The sequence below is a fragment of the Drosophila persimilis genome, unplaced genomic scaffold (genome assembly GCF_003286085.1).
Source record: "Drosophila persimilis strain 14011-0111.01,24,50 unplaced genomic scaffold, DperRS2 tig00000431-arrow-pilon, whole genome shotgun sequence".
Taxonomy (NCBI): Eukaryota; Metazoa; Arthropoda; class Insecta; order Diptera; family Drosophilidae; genus Drosophila; species Drosophila persimilis.
Window position 1 is genome coordinate 4,624,183 of NW_020825312.1, and position 20,133 is coordinate 4,644,315.

At 50.2% G+C, this 20,133-nt stretch overlaps 4 protein-coding genes across 4 annotated transcripts; 2 read left to right on the forward strand and 2 right to left on the reverse strand.

Moving 5' to 3' along the window:
* Positions 1-2,136: 2,136 nt before the first annotated feature.
* Positions 2,137-4,999, forward strand: LOC6597113 (tudor domain-containing protein 3). The gene is made up of 4 exons (XM_002022234.2): positions 2,137-2,238; positions 2,291-2,375; positions 2,434-4,602; positions 4,688-4,999. Exons 1-4 carry the CDS (start codon positions 2,204-2,206, stop codon positions 4,934-4,936), a joined length of 2,538 nt encoding a protein of 845 aa, XP_002022270.2. The 5' UTR covers positions 2,137-2,203; the 3' UTR covers positions 4,937-4,999.
* A 408-nt stretch (positions 5,000-5,407) lies between these two features.
* Positions 5,408-6,103, forward strand: LOC6597111 (H/ACA ribonucleoprotein complex subunit 2-like protein). The gene is made up of 2 exons (XM_002022232.2): positions 5,408-5,696; positions 5,757-6,103. Exons 1-2 carry the CDS (start codon positions 5,446-5,448, stop codon positions 5,986-5,988), a joined length of 483 nt encoding a protein of 160 aa, XP_002022268.1. The 5' UTR covers positions 5,408-5,445; the 3' UTR covers positions 5,989-6,103.
* Positions 6,104-8,009: 1,906 nt separating this feature from the next.
* Positions 8,010-17,769, reverse strand: LOC6597109 (probable helicase with zinc finger domain). Its single transcript, XM_026989395.1, has 6 exons — positions 17,745-17,769; positions 16,787-16,877; positions 16,272-16,728; positions 15,582-16,200; positions 9,152-14,005; positions 8,010-8,841 (listed from the first exon to the last, which is right to left on the reverse strand). The coding sequence occupies exons 3-6, from the start codon at positions 16,590-16,592 to the stop codon at positions 8,105-8,107; spliced, it is 6,531 nt and encodes a 2,176-aa protein (XP_026845196.1). The 5' UTR covers positions 16,593-16,728; positions 16,787-16,877; positions 17,745-17,769; the 3' UTR covers positions 8,010-8,104.
* A 1,151-nt stretch (positions 17,770-18,920) lies between these two features.
* LOC6597090 lies at positions 18,921-19,741 on the reverse strand. The gene is made up of 2 exons (XM_002022229.2): positions 19,658-19,741; positions 18,921-19,602 (listed from the first exon to the last, which is right to left on the reverse strand). Exons 1-2 carry the CDS (start codon positions 19,683-19,685, stop codon positions 19,025-19,027), a joined length of 606 nt encoding a protein of 201 aa, XP_002022265.1. The 5' UTR covers positions 19,686-19,741; the 3' UTR covers positions 18,921-19,024.
* Positions 19,742-20,133: the final 392 nt, after the last annotated feature.

Below are 20,133 nucleotides of genomic sequence, written 5' to 3' on the forward strand. Positions count from 1 at the left end.
ACAGACATACATACATGCATGCATGTATACATTTTTGTAAAAAAGCACCACACGAGAGCCATAATTTATTTGTTGATTAACTAAACAGATTTGCACTTCAAAAACCATCGTACGAAAATATGATTTGTTCGGTTTTCGTTCCTTTTTTGGTTTTTTTATACCCTATTTACACTTGGGTTGAGTTATGGAGCTATTCAATAAGCATATGTATGTAGGCGTCTGGTGGTGTATAAAAGTTTGGTTATGATTGTATTTCTCGAATATTTTCGCCCCTGTTCTGCTTATCGTGCTAAACATCCACAACTAGCAACAGCAAAAACTAGCGGATCAAACTTCTCATCAATGTATTTAAACATTTTAATAATATGGAAACACCCGCACGTTTAGGATAACAAATTCATGTCAGCATCAATTGCCAGTCAGCGTGACCTCTTCAACTGCGTATGCTTGCATATATTTGCAGAAGTGTAAGCAGCAGCAGCTTATATTGGCATACAAAAATAAATAAGATTTCGACTTCAAAAAAATGTAATTCTTTGTATTCAAAATACGCAAAAACAGGTGAAAGAGTCCTAAAGTACGTATTTAATGTTCGTTTTGTCTATTTTAAAAATGTTTCATTTTATTTTCTCCTCTTGGTCCTGTGGCTTCTCTTGACCCTTTGGTTCCCCTTGACCCTGTGGTTCCTCCTGTCCGTCCTCCAATGCCATGGGTTGCAGTGGCTGCAAGTCCTCCGGATCCACCACTAGTGAACGACTTGTGGTGGTCACAGCATCTAACATTCTTTGGGTCAGATATATGCGCCGATTGACTTGATTCTCAATTTCACTCGACATAATGGTCAATAAGCCATCAAAAGTTTTGTCCATATTTCCTGCGGGAAATAGCCAAAGGTATAAATAAAATAGTATCGTAATCTATAATTTACAGTACAAACCTTCTGCTTATGGACTTCTAATAACAATTAACAGGTTTTTTCTCGTTTGAATGAACGTTTTCTCTGTAAATTTCCTTTTTTGATTTCAGGCGCATCAGAGACACGATAAATTCACTTCACACGACTTTTCGATCAAATAACGGATGACGTCGGGTTTCTTTCAATGGAGGTGTGAAACCATCGATAGTGGCGCAATCAATAGATTGGAATGCTTGGATTCCAAAAATCGATACTATCGTCGTAGGAAATAGTTCATTTTAAAAAGGCTATTATAATTTCAAGCGAAGTTAAATAACGATTCTTCAAAATTAAACATCAGTCTAAAAATATAATAATTCATAGTTTTAAATTATTTACTAAAATTCTGTTTCAAATTCTACGTCATAATTGGTAATCCACCAATTTTTGGCTTAAGACCGTACATGCCCCTCGAAAATAATTTGACCAGCTTTAAAAAACCAGCACAACTTTATCAGGCATCAGTGATGGATTTTTTACACATGATTATGATGCATTCATTTACATATATCAGATTTTCAGAAATGGAGAGTAAAATGGTACGATCCATTTTCTTAATCTTGATGCATTGCTGTTGGCTCATATCGATAGCTGACATATTGATAAGAGTATGAACTAAATAGCGCTTAAAAAAATAAGCAAAACCAAAATAATAAAAATTCAGTACTTCGGCTATTACAATTTGAAGCTCACTATTACTAATATCGATAGGTTCTGAGCCGATTATAATTATGGTAAGGAATATATCATAGGCTTTCACCAGCACTCAGAACATGATAGATGTCATAATGACATGATTCATTAAATCTTGAGTATATTTACAACTTTAACTGATTGTATGGTTGCTTTTCCCATCCATTAACTTGATACGTTGTAGATCTCAGTCTAACTTAAACTCATTGACTGAAATATTCAAACAACAAACAACCTTGGCGCCATGTCGTGGTATTTGGAACTATCGCCATAACTATTGGAACTATTGTCAATTATATTAAATTATATTCCTCATTAAATTATTATCAATATGCTCTGCGCTTTAACACTCATATGTCGACTGTCATATGTAGCATGTATATTTTTTTTTGGATGAATAAATATTAATCATTGATTAATATACTTGGCACGATATCCATAACGCGATACTGGCCGCTTGCTGGGCTCATCCCTAGTGAGTATACATCTGACTAAGTTTCCATCGCTAGAAAAATTCGCTGTGGAACTTGCAAAAAAATACGTATTGATGAAAAAATGGAACTAGCCAGGAAATTGCGAGAAAGCGGCTGGTAAGTGAAGCATAAACATCTCGAAATCGATTGCCACTAACAGCTCACACAGGCACCTAACGGACGAGGGCATCAAGACTCTGACCGCCGCTGTCGGGGGTGAGGACACACGCAAAATTATTGATGAGGCACTGAACGTGAGTAAGTGGGCGGACCGGCTGGCAGGCGTCTAATAGCTGTTCTTATTGATTTCAGCGCGATATCCGCGATATTGGCGGTGGAGCTCTGCCAGTTAAGCGCGAGGATGCCCCTATCTCCGGCCGCATTGTCCTGCAGGTTCAGCGGGTTCGCAATATCGCGGCCCCCAAATCCAACGAAGAATCAAAGGCGGCGCCACGCCTCTTGCAACTGGACTTGAGCGATGGCCAGAATAGCATACAGGGCCTGGAGTTGGAGTCGGTGCCGGCGCTCAATCTGAACGTGGCCCCAGGCTCAAAGATCTACTTCAAGGCGGAGAAGCTGCAACTAATGCAGGGATTCCTGCTTCTGCGCCCAAACGAGCTGCAACTGCTGGGCGGTCGCGTTGATGCAATGTACGAGAAGTGGGATCTGGCCCGCACCATGCTCAAATATGCCCGCAGCGGGCGCCCGTTGAACGGGACGTCTGTGCCGCCCCCCTGGGTGGCCTTTGGCAAGAAATTCGACTCGACGGCCGACCGCAACTTCAGGAGCCACGCCTTGGCCGACAAGGATAAGCCGGCCAGAGAGAACGACGAGTTTAATGCCATGCGCAACGAGGCCATTGCCGTGGCCACCAAAGCCGGTGGCAAGAAGGTTTTTGGTGGAGGCGGCCAGAACATCGTGGACCACAATATCAAGAAGATTCTTGACAAGGGGTTCTCCGAGGAGGAGGCCAGAAACGCTCTGCACGTCACCCGCAACAATCTGGAGCGGGCTCTGTTCAACCTCAAGCGCCGCAAAGAATCCGGCGGCGGGCCCATCGAAATGGATGTGCGGCCGGGCCGCAGTGATAGGCACGGCAGAGAGGGCAAACGAGGTGCCAGCAGCAAGGATGAAGCCGAGGCACCCAAGCCAGCAGCCAATGCCACACTCTTCGATTTTCTCACCACCAAACTGCCCGCAACGGAGGCAGGAACAAGCGTCACCGCCACTGCCACCGAATCCGCCTCCGCTGTCGCATCCACTGCCAACAGTTCAGTATTTAAGCAATATGGCCCTCGATTTGGGGAATCTTCATCGGCTAACAAATTTTCAGATCGTTCTCGCTTCGAGAACAATGTCTCGAGCAGCTTTGCCGCCAATCGTGGCGGTTACTCTGGCCCAGGGCGTGGCGGAGCCCGTAATCGAGGCGGTGGTCGAGATGAACGTCCGCCCAGAGAAGAGCGGCCACCACGAGATGAGCGTCCACGTCGGGAGGAGCGCCCTCCTAGAGACGAGCGTCCACCGCGGGATCGTGGAGGTGCATTCAATGAGCGCGGCAGTGCGCGCAACAAGCCAGAATCGGCTCCAATCAAAAATTCCAATCGCAATGGCCCAGAAAATCCGCCAATTAAAAGCAATTCAGAGTTCAAAACTGAGCACGAGGCTTCGATTTCGAATGCCAAGGACCAATCGGCCAACAGACGCGGTAGCGAGCGTCGCGGAGGAGGAGGAGGCGGCGGCGGCTCAGTCCGTGTTGAGAATGGCACTGGCAACAGACGCCGGCCGCAGCAGGCAAGCAGTTCGGGAGTTGGAGCCGGAACCGGAGCCGGAGCAGCCAAGCCAGACCCTAAGCAGCAGAACAATTCGGGCGATGACTTCAATGCGCGCCTGAACAAAGTCACCGAGGATACTGCAAATCTTAAAGTGAGTGCCCCCAAGCGAGAGAGTCAACCGCGCCGTCAGCGAGGCCAGGGGCAGTCAAACCGCCAGTCAACGGAGCCTCCACAGACAGCACAGTCTTCACAGCCCTCGCAGAAGTCGGAAAAGGCACCGCAGACTCAGAGACAGCAGCATCAGAACCATCAACCCCATTATAATCCATTCAAGCAATCAATTGCCAACTACAGTCAATTGCCCAACGGCTACACATATGATCCCAGCAAGATAATGGGTTTCCAGAGCAAGGAGACGAACGAATTCGCAATGAGCCTGCTAAAGAGTCAGGGCACAGGAGCTACGGCTGTTTCAGCTGCTCCGGCTGCTTCGGCTTCTTCAGCTGGAGCAGCGGGGTCGAAGACAGTCAAAGATGTTCTGCAAGGGGCCAGTCAGCCGTCTCCACCGTCGCTCTATGCCGGCATCAATCCTCAGCCAAGGGCAGTGACTCCTGCAGCGGCAGCCCAGCAGTTTGGAATGTTGCCCGGTGATGGGTGGATGTGGCAGAAGGGCGATTTGTGCATGGCCAAGTACTGGGATGATGGACGCGTAAGTTTCAAACAATTCCTATATTTGGTGACGACCCCCACTAATTTGTGCAACATTTGTTCCTTCCCTTCCCCAATTCCGACAGTATTATGAGGCTGAGATAACGGGTGTCACGGAGAAAACTTGTGTGGTCTTCTTTATGGGCTATGGAAACCACGAGGAGGTCCTCAACGGTGACATTCTCCCCATCACTGATGCCCAGAACAGGCCCCTGAGCAATGTGCAGCATTGTGCACCGCCGCCGCCACTGCAGCAGCAGCACTCGCGCTACCGCAGCGATCGCCAGGCCCAGCAACAACAGGTATATGTGCCGCCGCACAAAAGAGAGCATTGAGACAGCCTTTGTATACACTTATAAATCCATTAAAATTTTTCGAATAAACAACTTTACAGTGTATTCAAGCTATTTACTTCGTTCCTATCGAGGCTCCACTGTGGCTGGTATTAATAGTACTATATCGATAGTATCGATAGACGAACTGCTTTCTTCGATTTGATTATTGGCTCTCAAACATTCAATTTGTATGGGCCAAGCCAGAAACAGTATAGAAACATTTTTGTTAATTCTCGCTCTACCGAATTGTCCTTCCCTGCACTATTTATCCCAATGGATTGTCACTCATTCACTTTCAAACTTGTGCGGGCAGTCGATAGTATCGATATACTTTTGTTCACATCTTTCATCTTTTCGTCAGTATATTTACAGTATATTTTTTAAATGAGACGGTATATTTCTGAGGATTGAAACCAACACTGATACCAACACTGATACTAACGCTGATATCAACACGTGCTTCGGTTCGGCTGCTTTGAATTAAATCAAATTTGTTTAACAAAAAGATTATGATGAAGGTGAAAGTAGAGCGCTCTAGTGATCCCAATGAATCCGTCCAGATCAGCGGAGACGTGACCATCAAGGAGGAGGAGACGTACGACGACAAACTGCTGTTTGTGAATGCCATAGCCAAGCCCATGGCGGGCAAGAAGCTCGCCAAGAAGTGCTATAAACTGGTCAAGAAAGCCATGAAACACAAGACCTATCTGCGAAATGGTCTTAAGGATGTGCAGACCCGTTTGCGAAAAGGAGAGACTGGGTTAGTATGAGTAATGAGCATGGGAAAAGTGAAGACCCTCATCTTCTTCCTCCTCCACAGCATTTGCATCTTTGCTGGCGATGTGACACCTGTGGACATCATGTGCCATCTGCCTGCCGTCTGCGAGGAGAAGGGCATTCCCTATGCCTACACCCCAAGTCGTGCAGACCTGGGTGCTGCCATGGGCGTCAAGCGGGGAACAGTTGCGCTGCTCATCCGCCAAAACGACGACTACAAGGATCTGTACGACGAGGTCAAGGAGGAGTTGTCCGGCCTGAATGTCCCCATCTAAGCCTTTAGGATTAAGTCTTGTATCACCTTTAGAATCTAGTTAAGCTTTATAAACTAATAAAGGTCAGGCTCCCCTTCCCATTTGGGAGGTCTTGCTGCTGCCAAATAAATCCAAACATTCGAGTTTTTTTTTCTTTTTTTGCTGTCCCTTGGGGATCTTTTTTTGTTTTTTTGTGTTTTTTTTTGTAATTTTGTTCAAAAGAATTTTCAGCGTAGCTGATTTCATATAAATTTGTGTACATATACAATACAGTTGAGAGGGGAGGGGGGCTATTTAGTTAATAATGTCTCGTTTTTTGTTTGTTTGTCGTGCGAAATGAGTTGTTGTGGCTTGTCGGGTGTTTAGTTAGGATGCGTCTAAATTTACATAAAATGTAACACTAAATGTCGTGTGTGTGTGTGTGTGTGTGTGTGTATTCGTTTGCAATGTATTTATTATCTAGAATTTCGTTTAACAAATGACGTGAGTGAGTGTGTGGGTGGGGAGAGGGGTTGGGTTGGGGGGTTGGTTGGATTATTAAAAGTACAATTATCTGTATATTAAATGTAAATTTCGCTTTCTTCTGTTGCTACTCTCGTACGTGTTACATTGATTAAATAATTACAGTTATATATATATATATATTATATATGCTTGTATATATGTGTGTATGCTTGCTATCGAAGTCGCTAGCCAAATACTACGATAAAACAAGGATCGATCGAAACGGGTCTAAACTAGTACGGGACAGGGCGTGAGCGGGGATTCAGCATTCAGCAGAATACGATCGCCGGGCGGCAGTCGCTCGGTCTGGGTCGGGGCTGGGGCTGGGGTCGGGATCGGAGTCGTAACAGTAATGTAATTAAAACACACTTCAGAAATTTAGGATTGCCCAAGGAACAAATAACTCGTGCACAACTTTATGTATATATGTATGTATATATATTAATGGTTTTTTTTTTGCCTTTTTTTTTAGTTTTGTTTTCCGTACACAAACATTTCAATATCCCTTTTAGCCACTTAATATATAAATATATATGCATGTTTGTATATATATATAAGTATATATTCTGAAGTACAATTAAGGATAATAAGTTGTGTATTTTTGAGTGCATGACAAAATTTCATTTTTTTGTTTTAATGGTTTTTTGTTTTTGTTTTTGTAGTTGTAGTTGTTAATAATGTTTTTGAATAGTCAACTGCTGTACAAAATTGAAAGCTTTACATTGTATAACCGAGAACTAAGGGTATAATAATATAGTAGAGAAAGACCAAAGGTTTACGTAGCATATGGACTACGGACTAAAGATAGAAAAAAATGTACAATACAAATTTTCTTGGATTACCTTAGATCTAAAGCTAACTACTCGTATGCATCCTGCATTTAATAGTTATTACATAATTAATCTTTTTTTTGTTTTTATTTTTTTTGCATTTTTTCGTATATTTCTTTGTTTTTTTTTTGTAAGGTTTTTTTTTGTTTCTTCTAGTTTTTTTTCGTTTCAAGAGTCTAATCGATAAGGTTTTTTGTGTTCATTTTTTATGTGTTTTTTTGTTTTTTGTTTTTTGTAAGGCTGCTCAGAGCAACCCTTTGGATGCTGCGAGCCGATAAATGGCGCCTGTGGCGTACTTGGAGGGGACTATCGGGATCTGGGTCTGGGTCTGGATCGGGATCGGTATCGGGATCGGACCGGACCGGAATCAATACGAACAACATCCTGCTGCGGCATTTGGGACGAGCTTTAGTAACCACTAAACATTAACTAAATAGGTTTGTATATTATTAATTAATCATAATAATTCACACGCTCAACTTATGGCTATCGTAAAAAAAATAATTTGCAATTAAAATGAAAGCAAAATAAGGATAGGGGCAACTATAATTAACAAGCAGTTCTTTTTCTATATTTTCTCTTTCCTTCATTTATCGTTTTCGTTTCCGTTTTTGTTTTTTCCTTTTCCCTCTTTTTTTTGGGGGGGCATTTTTACGTTTTTTTTTTTTGTTCTCAGCTAAGAATTTTGCAATTTTTTTCTTTGTTAATTTTCTCTTTTTTTTTAGTTTTTATTTTTGTTTTTTTTGTTGTTTTATTTTAAGACCCTTTGATGCCACAACAGGAGGTCGTCCGCTGTCCGTGCCTCACTGAAAATAGTTGTAGAATCCGGTTGTGGCCTGGCCCAGTTCCCGTATGGCCGCGAACGGATCCTTCTCCAGCTCGCCGCCCGCCTGCGAGGATTTGGCCGCCGGGGCGGGCTGCGACTGCGACTGCGCCTGTGACTGTGACTGGGCCTGCCCCTGCCCTTGATTCTGATTCTGGCCCTGTCCTTGGCCTTGACCCGCTCCACCAGCCGACGATGCCGCCTGTGGGCCCTGACTCAACACCGCCGCATAGGTGGTGGCCGCGGAAGAGGCCTGCTGATGCTGCTGGTGCTGATGGTGGTGATTGTTGGCCTCCGAGTGTGGCACTGGCAGCGGCATCGACTGGAACAGGTCCATTTCGTGGCCGCTCTTTAGCGCACTGAAATTGTTGTACAGCAGGCCCTGCACATGGTCGGACGACTTCACAGAGTGATCCGCCACGGCGTTGTTGGCGTGGAACAGGGCCTCAATCAGATTGGTGCCCGTGTCCAGGCCGGGCATGTTGTTGTAGCTGTTCCCGATGCCATGGCCAATGCCAATGCCAATGCCATTGCCGGTCAGGGCCTGGCGTCGATAGAGCGGCACCGAGTTCCCATTGCTCAGCAGGCCATTGGTGCCGGGAACTCCAGCCACTCCCACGCCCACTCCAGCGCCCACTCCAGCGTTGTTCGGTCCCACGTTGTTGTGCATGTTCATTGGGTTGTTGTAGGGCTTGTCGTTGAGCAGAGGATTGACAGCTGGTGGAAAACAGAAAGCGAAAGGTTACAAACGGAACAAAATCAAGGAATCAATAGCATTGGAAAGTCATCTAATATCTATATGCCCATGCGACACCCGTCTATCGTCTAGCAAGCATCTCCAGTCTCTTGTAGCTTGTGCTACACCATCGGATACCTGCGATACCTTCCATCCATCAATGATGGCCACATTCGGGGCCTGCAAACCTTTTTTGCGGAAGTCCACAATCTTAAATCGAACCTAACGCAACATTCATGCTTTGCCGGGCCTCAATCGGCTACAATCGACACCTCACCCGAGCCCCCTTACCCATAAAGTTGGAGTTGTTGGCGCTGCTATTGGGCGGAGGCTGATGTGGTCCAGGTCCAGGGCCTGGTCCCGGTCCTGGCCCTCCTCCCTGTGGCGGCCCACCAGCTAGATGCCCGGCATACAGACCCGGTCCAGGGCCAGGCGGTATCTTCGCCTGCTGCTGCTGTTGTTGCTGCTGCTGCTGCATGATGGCAAAGAGGCGACTCTGCTGCTGCTGCTGCTGTTGCTGCTGCTGCTGCAGCTCGAGGGCATTCAATCCATTGGTTAGAGAAGGTCCCGCGCCGGGGGCACTTGCCGTGCCGGCCACCATGCCCAGCACGTCCCGCAGTATGGGCTGGGCAATGTCGTTGGCTCCGTTCATGATCGAGTTAAAGACCAAGTCGATTTGGTGATTGAAGTTCTCCAGCGGCGGCGAGGCCTCCACGGACTGTGGCTGGAGCGGCTGCTGCGGCTGGTTCTGGGGATACATCATGGGATACTGCGGCCTCTGGCCCTGGCCGCCTCCGCCGCCGCCGCCGCCCATCACATGGGGATTGTTCAGCATCGGATTGTTCACCATCTGCTGGTGGGGCGGTTGCTTGAGCTGCTGCTGGTGGCCCTGCTGCTGCTGCTGTTGCTGCTGCTGCTGCTGCAGGGTGACCATCACCTGGCGCAGCATGTCCGCGAACTTGTTGGCCCCCTCCTGGCCGACGGTCTCGAGGAGCTTGAGGTACCACTTGTACTGCTCCTCCTTGGGGTTGAAGGCCATCTCGTAGATGCTCACATTCGGGGGCAGCAGGTCGTGCGAGGGAGGGCCAAAGCGCAGCGAGCTGGGGGATGGCTGCTTCGCTCCGTACATGAAGGGCGGCTGCTGCTGTTGCTGTTGCTGCTGGGGCGGCACCAGCGGCTTGTCGTAGCTGTTGTATCCGCTGCCATTGTGCCTCAGGTAGGGCAGCGGCGGCCCGTTCTCCATGGGGCTCATGGGCCCGTTGGGCACGCTGCTGCCCCTCTGCATGCCCTGCATGGGCGGCGGCGCCTGCTGCTGCGGCGGCGGCGGCCCGTACAGGTGGTGGGGCGGTGGCGGCGGAGGCTGCGCCTGGCCATGGTTGTAGAGTGTCTTCTTGGCCAAGTAGCCCAGTTCGCTGGGATTGCGCAGCAGCTGGGCAGCGGGCGGAGCATTGGGTGGCGGCGGTGGCACGCTTCCGCCGCGCAATGGCAGCGAGGGATTCGCATTTGGTGGGGGCGGTTGCAGGGATCCCGGACCCGGTCCGGGCCCTCGTCCCGGAGCAGTCACCGGTGGCTGCTGCTGCTGCTTGTTCGGGGGCAGCACGCTCCACGGATTCGTCTGCGGCGGCGGCCCCCAGAGACTGGCATTGGGATTCTGCGGCTGGGGCCCTTGTCCTTGGCCCTGTCCGCCCGGCTGCTGCTGCGGTGCAATGGGCGGCCGCCAGTGCTGCATGGTTGCGTACTGGTTGTAGGGCGGAGGTGGAGGTCCACCTGCGCCCGGCGGAGGCGGTCCAGGCGGCCCGGGTCCGGGCATTCCCCGCAGATGCGGCGGCTGGGGCGCACCATTGGGCGGCGGTCCCCGCATGCCCATGTGCCCCCCTCCACCATAGTGGGGAGGAGGACCTGGACCCGGACCGGGCCCGTTGGCAGCCTTGCCCCCGCCCACGGCGGCGGCTGCGGCCATCATGGCCGCCATGTGGGTGGAGTACATGTGGGAGAGCTGCTGGTTCGCGGCCATGGCAGCGGCCATTTGGTTCATCTGGTGGGCAGCCGCCGGTCCGGGGCCCAGCATCCCGGCCGCGCTGGCATAGTGGGCCGGAGGACCCGGCGGCCCGTGGGTGCCGTGTCCGTGCTGGGGTCCGTTCAGATAGAGGGCCGCCTGGTCCCGCAGATAGGCCTCCGGCTGGAGGGCGCGCGGAACGAACTCCGGGGCCAAGGGGTTGAGCACGTAGCCGCGTTTCAGCTCCACTCCGTCCAGCTGGGAGCGCAGGTTGGACCAGGTCAGGCCGAACAGAGACTTGTGCTCGTCGCAGATCTCGATGAAGCGCTCCCAGACCTTGCGGCAGCGGCCGATCGAGCAGAGGGCGACGGGATCGCCCACGACCGCTACGAGCGACTGGGCGCGCGTGATGGCCGTGTTGAGGAGCTTCGAGTTGCTCAGGAAACCGTAGTCCGTGTCGGCGTCGCCAATGCTGGTGGCGGCGGCAACCCCGGGTCCGCTGCCCTGCGGCATGCAGGTGCGTCTGGTCCGCACCGTGGACAGGAAGACGGCACGAAACTGTTTGCCCTGGACATTGAGAACGCGCTCCACAGAGATGCCGCCCATGCGGCGCTTGCGCAGCTCGGAGCGAATGCGGAACACCTGGTCCGCGTAGGGGGTCATGATGCCGATGCTGGTGTCGTTGAGCTTGCCCCAGGCGCTGGGCCAGCGCTTGCGCAGCTCGGAGACCCGCTCGACGACCTCGTAGACCTCGGCATTGTTGTAGAAGGCGGTCGAGTTCTTGTCCTGCACATCCTCGCCCCGCGTGGTGAAGAAGGTCAGCGGGTAGAAGCGCTCGTGGCGCGGCTGCTTGCCGGAGGCCACCAGCTTCTGCTCGTAGAAGAGCTCCGAGGTGAAGCGGATGATGGCCTCGTGGGCGCGGTAGTTCTCGCAGAGCAGGATCTTGCAGGGGAAGTTCGAGGGGTAGTGGTCGTAGAGCCGCTCCAGCAGCGAGATGTGCAGCTTGCGCTCCTTGGCAAAGGCCGAGAAGAGCTCGGGGCTCATCTGCATGTGGTCTCCGGCCAGGACGATGCGCGTCGAGTCGTTGGCCAGGGCCAGCGGCATGATGGCCTCGCACTCCATGGCCTGGGCCGCCTCGTCCAGAAAGATGTGCGTGAACAGGCCCTTGGGCAGGCCCAGCGTGGCCAGCTCCATGCTGATGCTGAGCGTCACGACCACGATGCGATGCCGCATGATGTCCTCCAGCGTGGGGCGCTTGAAGTTGCCGACGCCGTCCGTGATGCAGTACTTCTGGACGACGCCGTTCACTGTCGCCGACCAGCGCTTGTGGTAGTAGACGCGCAGCGGCGTGGCCTCCTCCAGGCCCTCCTCGATCCACGGGTGCAGGTACTCCTTGATGTACAGATCCGCCGCCGAGTTCGAGTGCGTGCAGATGAGTATCTTGGCCTCCGGCTGGGCCAGCAGCTGCTTGATGGCCTGCGCCAGCGTGTAGGTCTTGCCCGTGCCGAACGGTCCGATCAGGAGGATCGGCGGCAGCTTGATGCTCAGCGCGGTGGTGATGGCATTGACCGCCTCCCGCTGCTTGGCGTTCAGCTTCGGCTCGCAGGCGTCGGCCCACTGCTTCTTGGGCGTCCAGGGTATGTTCGGCTCCAGCTCCGTGGCGGGGAAGATCAGCCGGAAGTCGGTGATCTTGTCGACGGCGTTGTGCCACTCGCAGTAGGGCATGCGGTTCAGCTGGAACTGGATGTCCACGTCCAGCTCGGTGTCCGCCTGCAGGGCCATGGCCTCCACGCACTTGGCCGACAGCTTCAAGTAGATCACGTTTTTGCCCTTGTCCTCGATGAGGGCCTCGTACACAGGCCGCGTCTGCTCCGAGCCGGAGGAGGCGGACGAGGCAGAGACCTTTCTGCCGGGCTCCTCCGGCGCCGAGATGTACACGCTGCAGCAGTTGGAGAGGATGAGGCGTCCCGGCGAGGTGTCCTCCGATATGTCCTTGCCCAGCCGCATCAGGGCGAACAGCTCCCCGGCCAGCGAGTACTTGGCCGTGCTGGTGGCCATCCCCGCGGGCGTCAGTATGTAGTTGGAGGCCACTGTCAGCTTGGTGCGGACGTTGTAGCGGGCTATCTGCTCGTAGCGGGCGATCTCCTCCACGTAGAGCAGCTCGTGGATGCGCGACCGGTAGTTGTTCTGCGTCAGGCGCTTCTCCACGATCGTCGACTGGGTGAGGGTGAAGGTGGCCGCCCGGGGACAGGGATAGCGTTCGAGCAGCTCCCGCTCGTGGTCCAGATCGCTGAGGTACGCCTCGGTCTTCAGGTGGGTGCCGATGGTCGTCTCGAAGCGCGTCAGCTGGGTGTTGGCCACGTCCCAGCGGGTGGCCGAGCTGTTGATTATATCACGCTTGATCTCCTCGATCTTCTCCGCATCGTTCACGGGCAGCACGTCCACGCACAGGTGGCGCACCAGCAGCGGCTCCTGGCCCACATCGAAGCAGATGGCCTGCCGGAACGTTCCATAGATTTCCGTGTGAAATTCGACTGTTACTTCGTGGCTGAGCGTCGCAGGCTGCTGCGGCGGCGACGACTCCTCCTCTCCCTCCGCTGGCTCGCTTCCGCTGGCTGCTTCGGCAGCGGCGGCGGCTGCTGCTGCCGCTACCCACTCCTGGTCAGACTTGAGCTCCACCTGGGCTGAAGCTGAGGCCGTGCCCAGCTTGATCGACTTGAGGGCAAAGTGATTGCGATGGGCGTCCTGCAGCAGGGCCACCGCTTTGAGCGGCTGCTTTGTCTCCAGCTGGAAGAGCCACTCGCGCTTGGAGGTCTTCGAGCTGATGCTGGTCACCAGCTGCTGCTCGCACTTGGCCTCTATCTCCGGCACTCGCTCGCACATCACCCGCTCGGGCGCCGTCGCCTGGATCCAGCGCTCCAGCACCTGCTCCGTGTACGACTTCCCGTACAGCTCCTTCTCGCAGGCCTTCTGCACCCGCATGCGCCGGTACTCGAAGCGCTCCTTCCACTCGTTCAGCTCGTCCTGGCCGTGCGCCTCCACACACTGGGCCCCGTAGTGGCAGGTGTGTGCATCGCTGAACGTCTCGCACAGACTGTACGTGTCCAGGGTGTAGCCGCGGGGTGGCGGCCGCCATTTCCAGTCTCGTCCTAGACGGGATAATCGAATGCGAAATGAGTGATTGCAGTATACAAAATCTATATCTATATCTACATCTATATCTATAAACAACCGATCCAAGCCCGAGGCAGATGGTCACAACGCGGCTCTACTTTTATACCCGATGTCGCAAAAAGAACTGGGAAATTGCCATAAAAGTGCATCGAACCGATTGGGAGATTTTATGTTTCTTTACATTTCCTGTTTTGTACGTCTCTCTCTTTCCTTTCTATTCTCACACCAACGCCAGACGTTCTATCTCGCTCCCCTCCCCGCCCCAGCGCGCACACTGCACGAGGAAGAGAGGGAGGGAGAGAGAGAGAGAATGAGTAGCCACTGCAATTAGTTCATTGGCTTCTCCTGACCATAATAATGGTCTTATCTGATCCAGATTGAGCAATCTACTAGATATGGCAATTATCAGTAATTCTAAGTTTCTGGTTTTCGTCTTTTGTGGGGGAGGAAGGGAGCGCGCGCACACAACATTTGGGTGCTCTAGTTCTTATAATCTCTGAGAACTGGTCAGATGTAGCTACCATATCGACTCGGTTGTTGATGCTGATGGGGTCGGAGAAGCTTCCTTCGGGGTGTTGCGCTACGGGTCAGCTATTAGAACCGAACTTTTCCTTGCCTCCCTTCTCGGATAAGTGTATTTTCCACCTAGCCACAAAGACGGTTTGGAAAACGGTCTGTCCTCCTTCCATATCACATATCAAATGAAAAACTTGTGCCATGGAATCCCCATAAGTCGACAGTCCCCATAAGAATCGGTTTTTCTTATGGCATGCCATTCCATACTTCGGAATATTCGAATAATCTATGCTGTTTCACGACGCACTTTCTACCGGAGCTAATTTACTCTCGAATGCAAATCCAGTGGGTTTTTATTGGGCATTCTTCGCGTATAAATTAAATCAAAATCAGTTTTTGATTATTCCTTGAAGCGGCTTTCACTGGTGCAAGCGGTCACCAAGAGGCAGAAGGTCATAGATTGACTGGGAAATCAAAGCAAAAGCAAGAAAGAAGGAGGAGCTCAAGGGCATACCTGCTCGAATGCCTGAGAAACAGCAACGACGCTTTGCGGGAACACTTTACTCTCGCTTTCTTTAACAATTATTAGTTTTTGTAATGCATTTGCTGTCTAACAAGATCCTTCTATGGCCCTTGGCCCTTAATCGAAACAAATTTCTGCTCAAAAGTGAAATATTGTGGCCTGTCTGCAGTGCGTTAGATGAGGTTCAGGCGGGCGCCCAGCCTTGGGCCACGGCGCGCCACTTGTTGCGGTTTAAGGGCCGTCCGGGGCTGGGCTTGGGCATGCGACATTCGAGGTCCGTGGACAGTGGGAGAAGAAATGGGGAAATGATTCCTACTCTTCCTTGTCGCTACAGTTTATGCGGAAGTCGTTGGGAGGAATTGATCTGTGTGTGCCAGTGTGCCCGGGGTGATGGCTCGGGTAAGGATGTGAGGAGGCCTGCAGTAGTTTCGCCTAGTTTTGATCATCGACTCGATGGCAGGATGGACCTTAAGGCAGCGCCTTTGTTGTTATATTCCGCATTGAACACTCACCCTCATCGCTCATGATCACCTTTTGATGGGCCTCGGTCTGGCAGTGCTGCCGCAGCTCGTTCCTCGTCAGGAAGTTGATGGCGCAGTAGCTGCAAGTGGTCGAGGGCGCCGCCTGATCCCCGCCGGAGGCCGCATCAAGGCTGGGGCCATCCGGCGAGGCCGGCTGGTGCTTGCCAGCCGTGAGCTTCATGGCCGCCAGCAGGTCGTTGGTCTTGTGCAGATTTGTGTTGGAACTGGACATGGTGCTGCTGCTGCCAGTGCTGCTGCTGCTGCTGCTGCTCGCATAGCTGCCGCTGCCGCTGCCCGATCCGTTCTGCTGCTGCTGCTGTTGTTGCTGCTGCTGCTGCTGTTCGCGCTTCTTGAGGCCCTTGTTGCTGAGCAGCTTGCTGTACTTGTCCAGGGGCAGGTTGTTGGTGGCCCAGTGGTCCAGCTTGGTGTCCAGTATGGCCATTTCGTCCTCCAGCCGGGCGTGGGGTATCTTCTGCGCCTGGGCCTTGTGCTGGCCGTTCATGATCATCTGGATGATGGACTTGTAGCGCTCCAGGGTCTTGGATATGTCCGAGAATATTTGCTGGCCGCTCAGCTCGTTGATCCACTTGCTCAAAAAGATCTCGGCATCCTACGGGAAAAGCAAGGCCATCAGATATGTCAGCGATTCGTGTACGTAAGGGTTTGCCGATCCGAACTTACCCCATACTTGTGCATCTTGAAGAGAGCGTGGACTAGCCAGCGACGGGCGCGCGAGACACTGGCCAGGCACTCCGTCTGCTCGGCCAGCAGGGTGAGCACCTTGTAGGCATCGGCCAGACAGCCCTCGTACTTGCCCAGCTCCAGCAGGCACTCGCAGCGGCCCAGCAGGCAGGCGATCTGCTGATCCTTCTGCGCCCGCGTCGCCTGTGCCTGTGCGGAGCCAGGCGCTGCGGAGATCAGCTGATCGTAGAGCGCCACGGCCCGGGCCCAGTTCCGTCGCCGGACCATGTCGTGGGCCAGCATCTCCTTTTCGGCGGCCATCGGTCGTGGGAATCGTTTACTCGTTGGGGCTTGGACTTCTCTTCGGCTGGTGGTTATTCATGCATGTGTCGGGGTCGGTTGCTGTCGGTTCGGTCTGATCCTTGTCTTGGTTGCTCGTCTAGGTCCTATATTGATTCTGGATGGTGAAATTAGCTTCTGCCTCGTGCTCGGACTACTCCCACGCCTGTACTTACATAAGTTAATTGTTTACGGGTAGCTAATAGTAAGAAATCGATTCTGGGCTTTTACATTAGGGGTTTATATACTTCTCGGGCATTATGTTTACTGCAAAGGAAACAGAGATAAACAGATACGGCGAATTAATATTGTGTGTGTGGAATGGTGTGCGTGCTGTGGAGAATCGCTTGGGCAGCCGTAAAAATTGTTTATAACAAACGCGCCGCAGAAGAAGCCCCAGAGCTTATCTGGGCGCAAACAAATGGGAGCGGAGCCGGAGCCCATAGCGGGGGCTGCACCCGCAACAGCACCTGCAGATGCACCGGCAGCCAGCGTATATTAAACAATTCAACGCATTCTTATTCCCATTTTTTGCATTTTCATTTGCATTCGAGTTTTTCTGTTACGCAAAATTTCATAAGAGCAATTTTCCCTCTCACCGGCGGCCGCTCTGCGACAGCGGAGACCCGGGGCCGCCGGGCGCACGCATCGCGGGCCACTCAAACAACATTTGCAAGCATAATTAAAAGTAATTTAAATTTTCTTCTTGCTCTTTTGGAGGTGCTGTGCCTCTTCTCTTTTCTTGCGTGTATGTAGTAGGTGCTGTGCTGCTGTTCGGCTTTTTATTTATTTATATGCGGCCTGGCATTCGGCGTGCGTTATTTGCAGTTAATGGCGGCTGTCTGCTGGCGAATCGAATGCTTATTATTGAGTCCACAAATACAAGATATCCGATTGTAGTATTATTTAATGTTGTTTTTGCTGCTTAATATACACATTCACATATACGAGTGTGGTGTGTGTACATGTTTTTTCTCCGTAGGTTGTCGCCTCCTCAGCGGCCTGCAGGTGTTTTCACCGCACTTTGCCTATTTAATTTAGAGCCAAAAACTAGTTGGTTGAACTAGGGCCGAACTTTAGTTTATTTAGGTGTTATTTTGCGTAACGGCGGAGAATTTAGTTGATTTATTTTACCATTTTTGCTTTTACGTGCTAGGCACAGCAGACAGTCGTCAGTGTTGCCAAACGCCGAAAGTATCGCATGTGGCAATAAAAGTTGGCAATTAATTAATAACAAATGTTTCCATGCAGAAAATTATGCCATTTTATATATTCGAAAAGCGTGAGTTTGAAACAACTTTTAAGATTTATTGCAAAATTAACAGAATCATTATGATAGCGGCCGCATTTTACAACACTGCAGGCGAATGGTTTTTTGACAAAACAACACTATATATACTGCCATATAAAATAGCAACTTATATATGCACAATACATGCAAATGCAGGGCAATGCAATGCACTTTTATCTGATTAGTCGGTTATTTATATTGCACATTAATCATTTTGCGTGGCCAGCAACGGCCATGCCATGTAAAACTTCAAGGCAAATAACGCAAGTCAGAAGCCAGCTGTCACTTTGCAGCCGAACATAATTTCTTGTCCATTTTCCCGACGGCTTTTCAGACATTTTCGTTACCTTTGCACTTATTCTTAATGTTTATTCACTACTTTCTAATAATATTTTATTTTACATGGTTAAGCACAAAACTATGAGAGAAAATGCACATCACATCACGTCGAAAATTGTTAAAAATAAGTTATGTATGTATGTGAGGCAGTGGTGCCATTTCAGCTTATTTAAAGCTATATATCGCACTTTTGTTCAATATTAAAGATGGTGTGTGAAAGAAACGATGACTTTGTAAAAATTTTAAAATATTTTGAGCACAAAACGATCTAAACGTATTTACTTAATTGCTAACACAAAGACCGTACCGCACCATTAAATTTTTGCCAAAGTACAAAATTTTCGATATGTATATAAGTTGTGAACACAAGAAAGCTATGATTTGTTATAGAGTCTACTTCAAAATGGAAATATAAAATACTGAAAAAAAAGACTAAAACCACAAATTTGTTACAATTAACTTACTATTTGCGGGCGTAGCTGAATTTAGCTTGTTTTTTGACAGCTTCCGAGATTCTGACAGCACTGATGTGAGCTGTTGGAAAATTCGCAAAATCTGCAGCAGTGTTGGCAAGAACAAGGAGAAAAGTGCTGCCCAGCCCGAAAAATGCTTAACTTAACCCCTGAGCGGGCAATAAGATCGATTTCAAAGTTTATATTATTGTTGTACGTATAAAAACATCTTTCCTTACATTGAACATTTAATACAAATACACATTGTTGATGAAAGTAAAATTGACATAAAACACAATATTAAAATGGACTTATGTACGCCACGTGGTAAATTAGCAAAATATTTTCTTGGCGAATTTGATAACCTCCATCGCTAGTTTCAATTCCCTGGCGCCACGGACCCCGAGAGCCTCAAGATCGTCAAGTGTCATTTGGATCAGAACTTCTAAGTCGATTTCTTGACGCGTGAACATCTCCGTGAGGTGCTCGTTGCCAGTGCGGTTCAGAAGCGAACGCACCCGCGGGCTCAGTGTGGGGTGCTCCACCGGGGAGCCGTGCTTGAACCGCGGGTAGGAACTGTCGCTCAAGCCGGGTTCTCGCTTCACCTTGGTAGAGAAAGTGCTCTTTCTACTGGTACGGGAGCTGGAACTACGAGTTGTTCCTCCACCCGCCGAATAGCTGCTGCCATTTGCTGTACTCTGAGAATTGGGCGAGAAAACAGACCGCGTGCGCAAAAATGACTGCGAAAAACGTGTTGGCACAGTTAGGCGACTCGAAGTCAAACTCCGAAATTCCCCATGGCCCCTACGGCCCATGGTATCACCGCCGGTGGGCGTCAACTCCTCCTTGGTGTCAAACTTGAAGACCTGTGTGGACAGCGGAGTCAATGGCGTCAGCGGGGATCCGGGATCTGTGAAAAATTATCAATAACCTTTGGCTGTTTTCCTAACTATTTTGGCAATTACCTCTCCAGGCGCGATTGTATCGTTCCATATTGCAGCTTATTTAGATATTTTTTTAAGAACAAAAATTTTAAAGCGGGACAAACATGACAATTGGATTTTGGACTTAACTGTAAATTAAAGATATCGATGAAAAAACTAGCTTAGCCCACTTAACCCCCATTTATTTAGATACATGGAAAACTTGAGCTAAGCCGCGGAAAATAATGCTGTGTATAAATTCTTTTTGCAGATCCATCCAATCCTTTTTAATTATTGACAAAAAGAACATGATATCCTTCTCCTAAACTGCGCTAAAATTGTTCAAGACTCATAATTTTCGGGGAGAGTATTTATACACTGGTCGGCAATGGGCTAATCGTTCTCTGTCCACGATCGGAAATCATATTCCTCGATTTTGATATTCGGTTTGGGATTGCTAGCTAGCTAGAACCCTCAGCCCTGAACACATAATTTTTTCCGATTGATAAATTAATTTT

Excerpts from the sequence above, each read along its gene's own strand:
- LOC6597113 (XM_002022234.2), top strand. The coding sequence starts at position 2,204 with ATGGAACTAGCCAGGAAATTGCGAGAAAGCGGCTG. Across the intron at positions 2,239-2,290 it reads AAATTGCGAGAAAGCGGCTG|GCACCTAACGGACGAGGGCA; the intron begins GTAAGTGAAGCA and ends CAGCTCACACAG. Across the intron at positions 4,603-4,687 it reads AGTACTGGGATGATGGACGC|TATTATGAGGCTGAGATAAC; the intron begins GTAAGTTTCAAA and ends CAATTCCGACAG.
- LOC6597111 (XM_002022232.2), top strand. The coding sequence starts at position 5,446 with ATGATGAAGGTGAAAGTAGAGCGCTCTAGTGATCCCAATGAATCCGTC. Across the intron at positions 5,697-5,756 it reads TTGCGAAAAGGAGAGACTGG|CATTTGCATCTTTGCTGGCG; the intron begins GTTAGTATGAGT and ends CCTCCTCCACAG.
- LOC6597109 (XM_026989395.1), bottom strand. The coding sequence starts at position 16,592 with ATGGCCGCCGAAAAGGAGATGCTGGCCCACGACATGGTCCGGCGACGG. Across the intron at positions 16,201-16,271 it reads TCAAGATGCACAAGTATGGG|GATGCCGAGATCTTTTTGAG; the intron begins GTAAGTTCGGAT and ends CTTTTCCCGTAG. Across the intron at positions 8,842-9,151 it reads CAACAACTCCAACTTTATGG|CTGTCAATCCTCTGCTCAAC; the intron begins GTAAGGGGGCTC and ends GTTTTCCACCAG.
- LOC6597090 (XM_002022229.2), bottom strand. The coding sequence starts at position 19,685 with ATGGAACGATACAATCGCGCCTGGAGAG. Across the intron at positions 19,603-19,657 it reads ATACAATCGCGCCTGGAGAG|ATCCCGGATCCCCGCTGACG; the intron begins GTAATTGCCAAA and ends AATTTTTCACAG.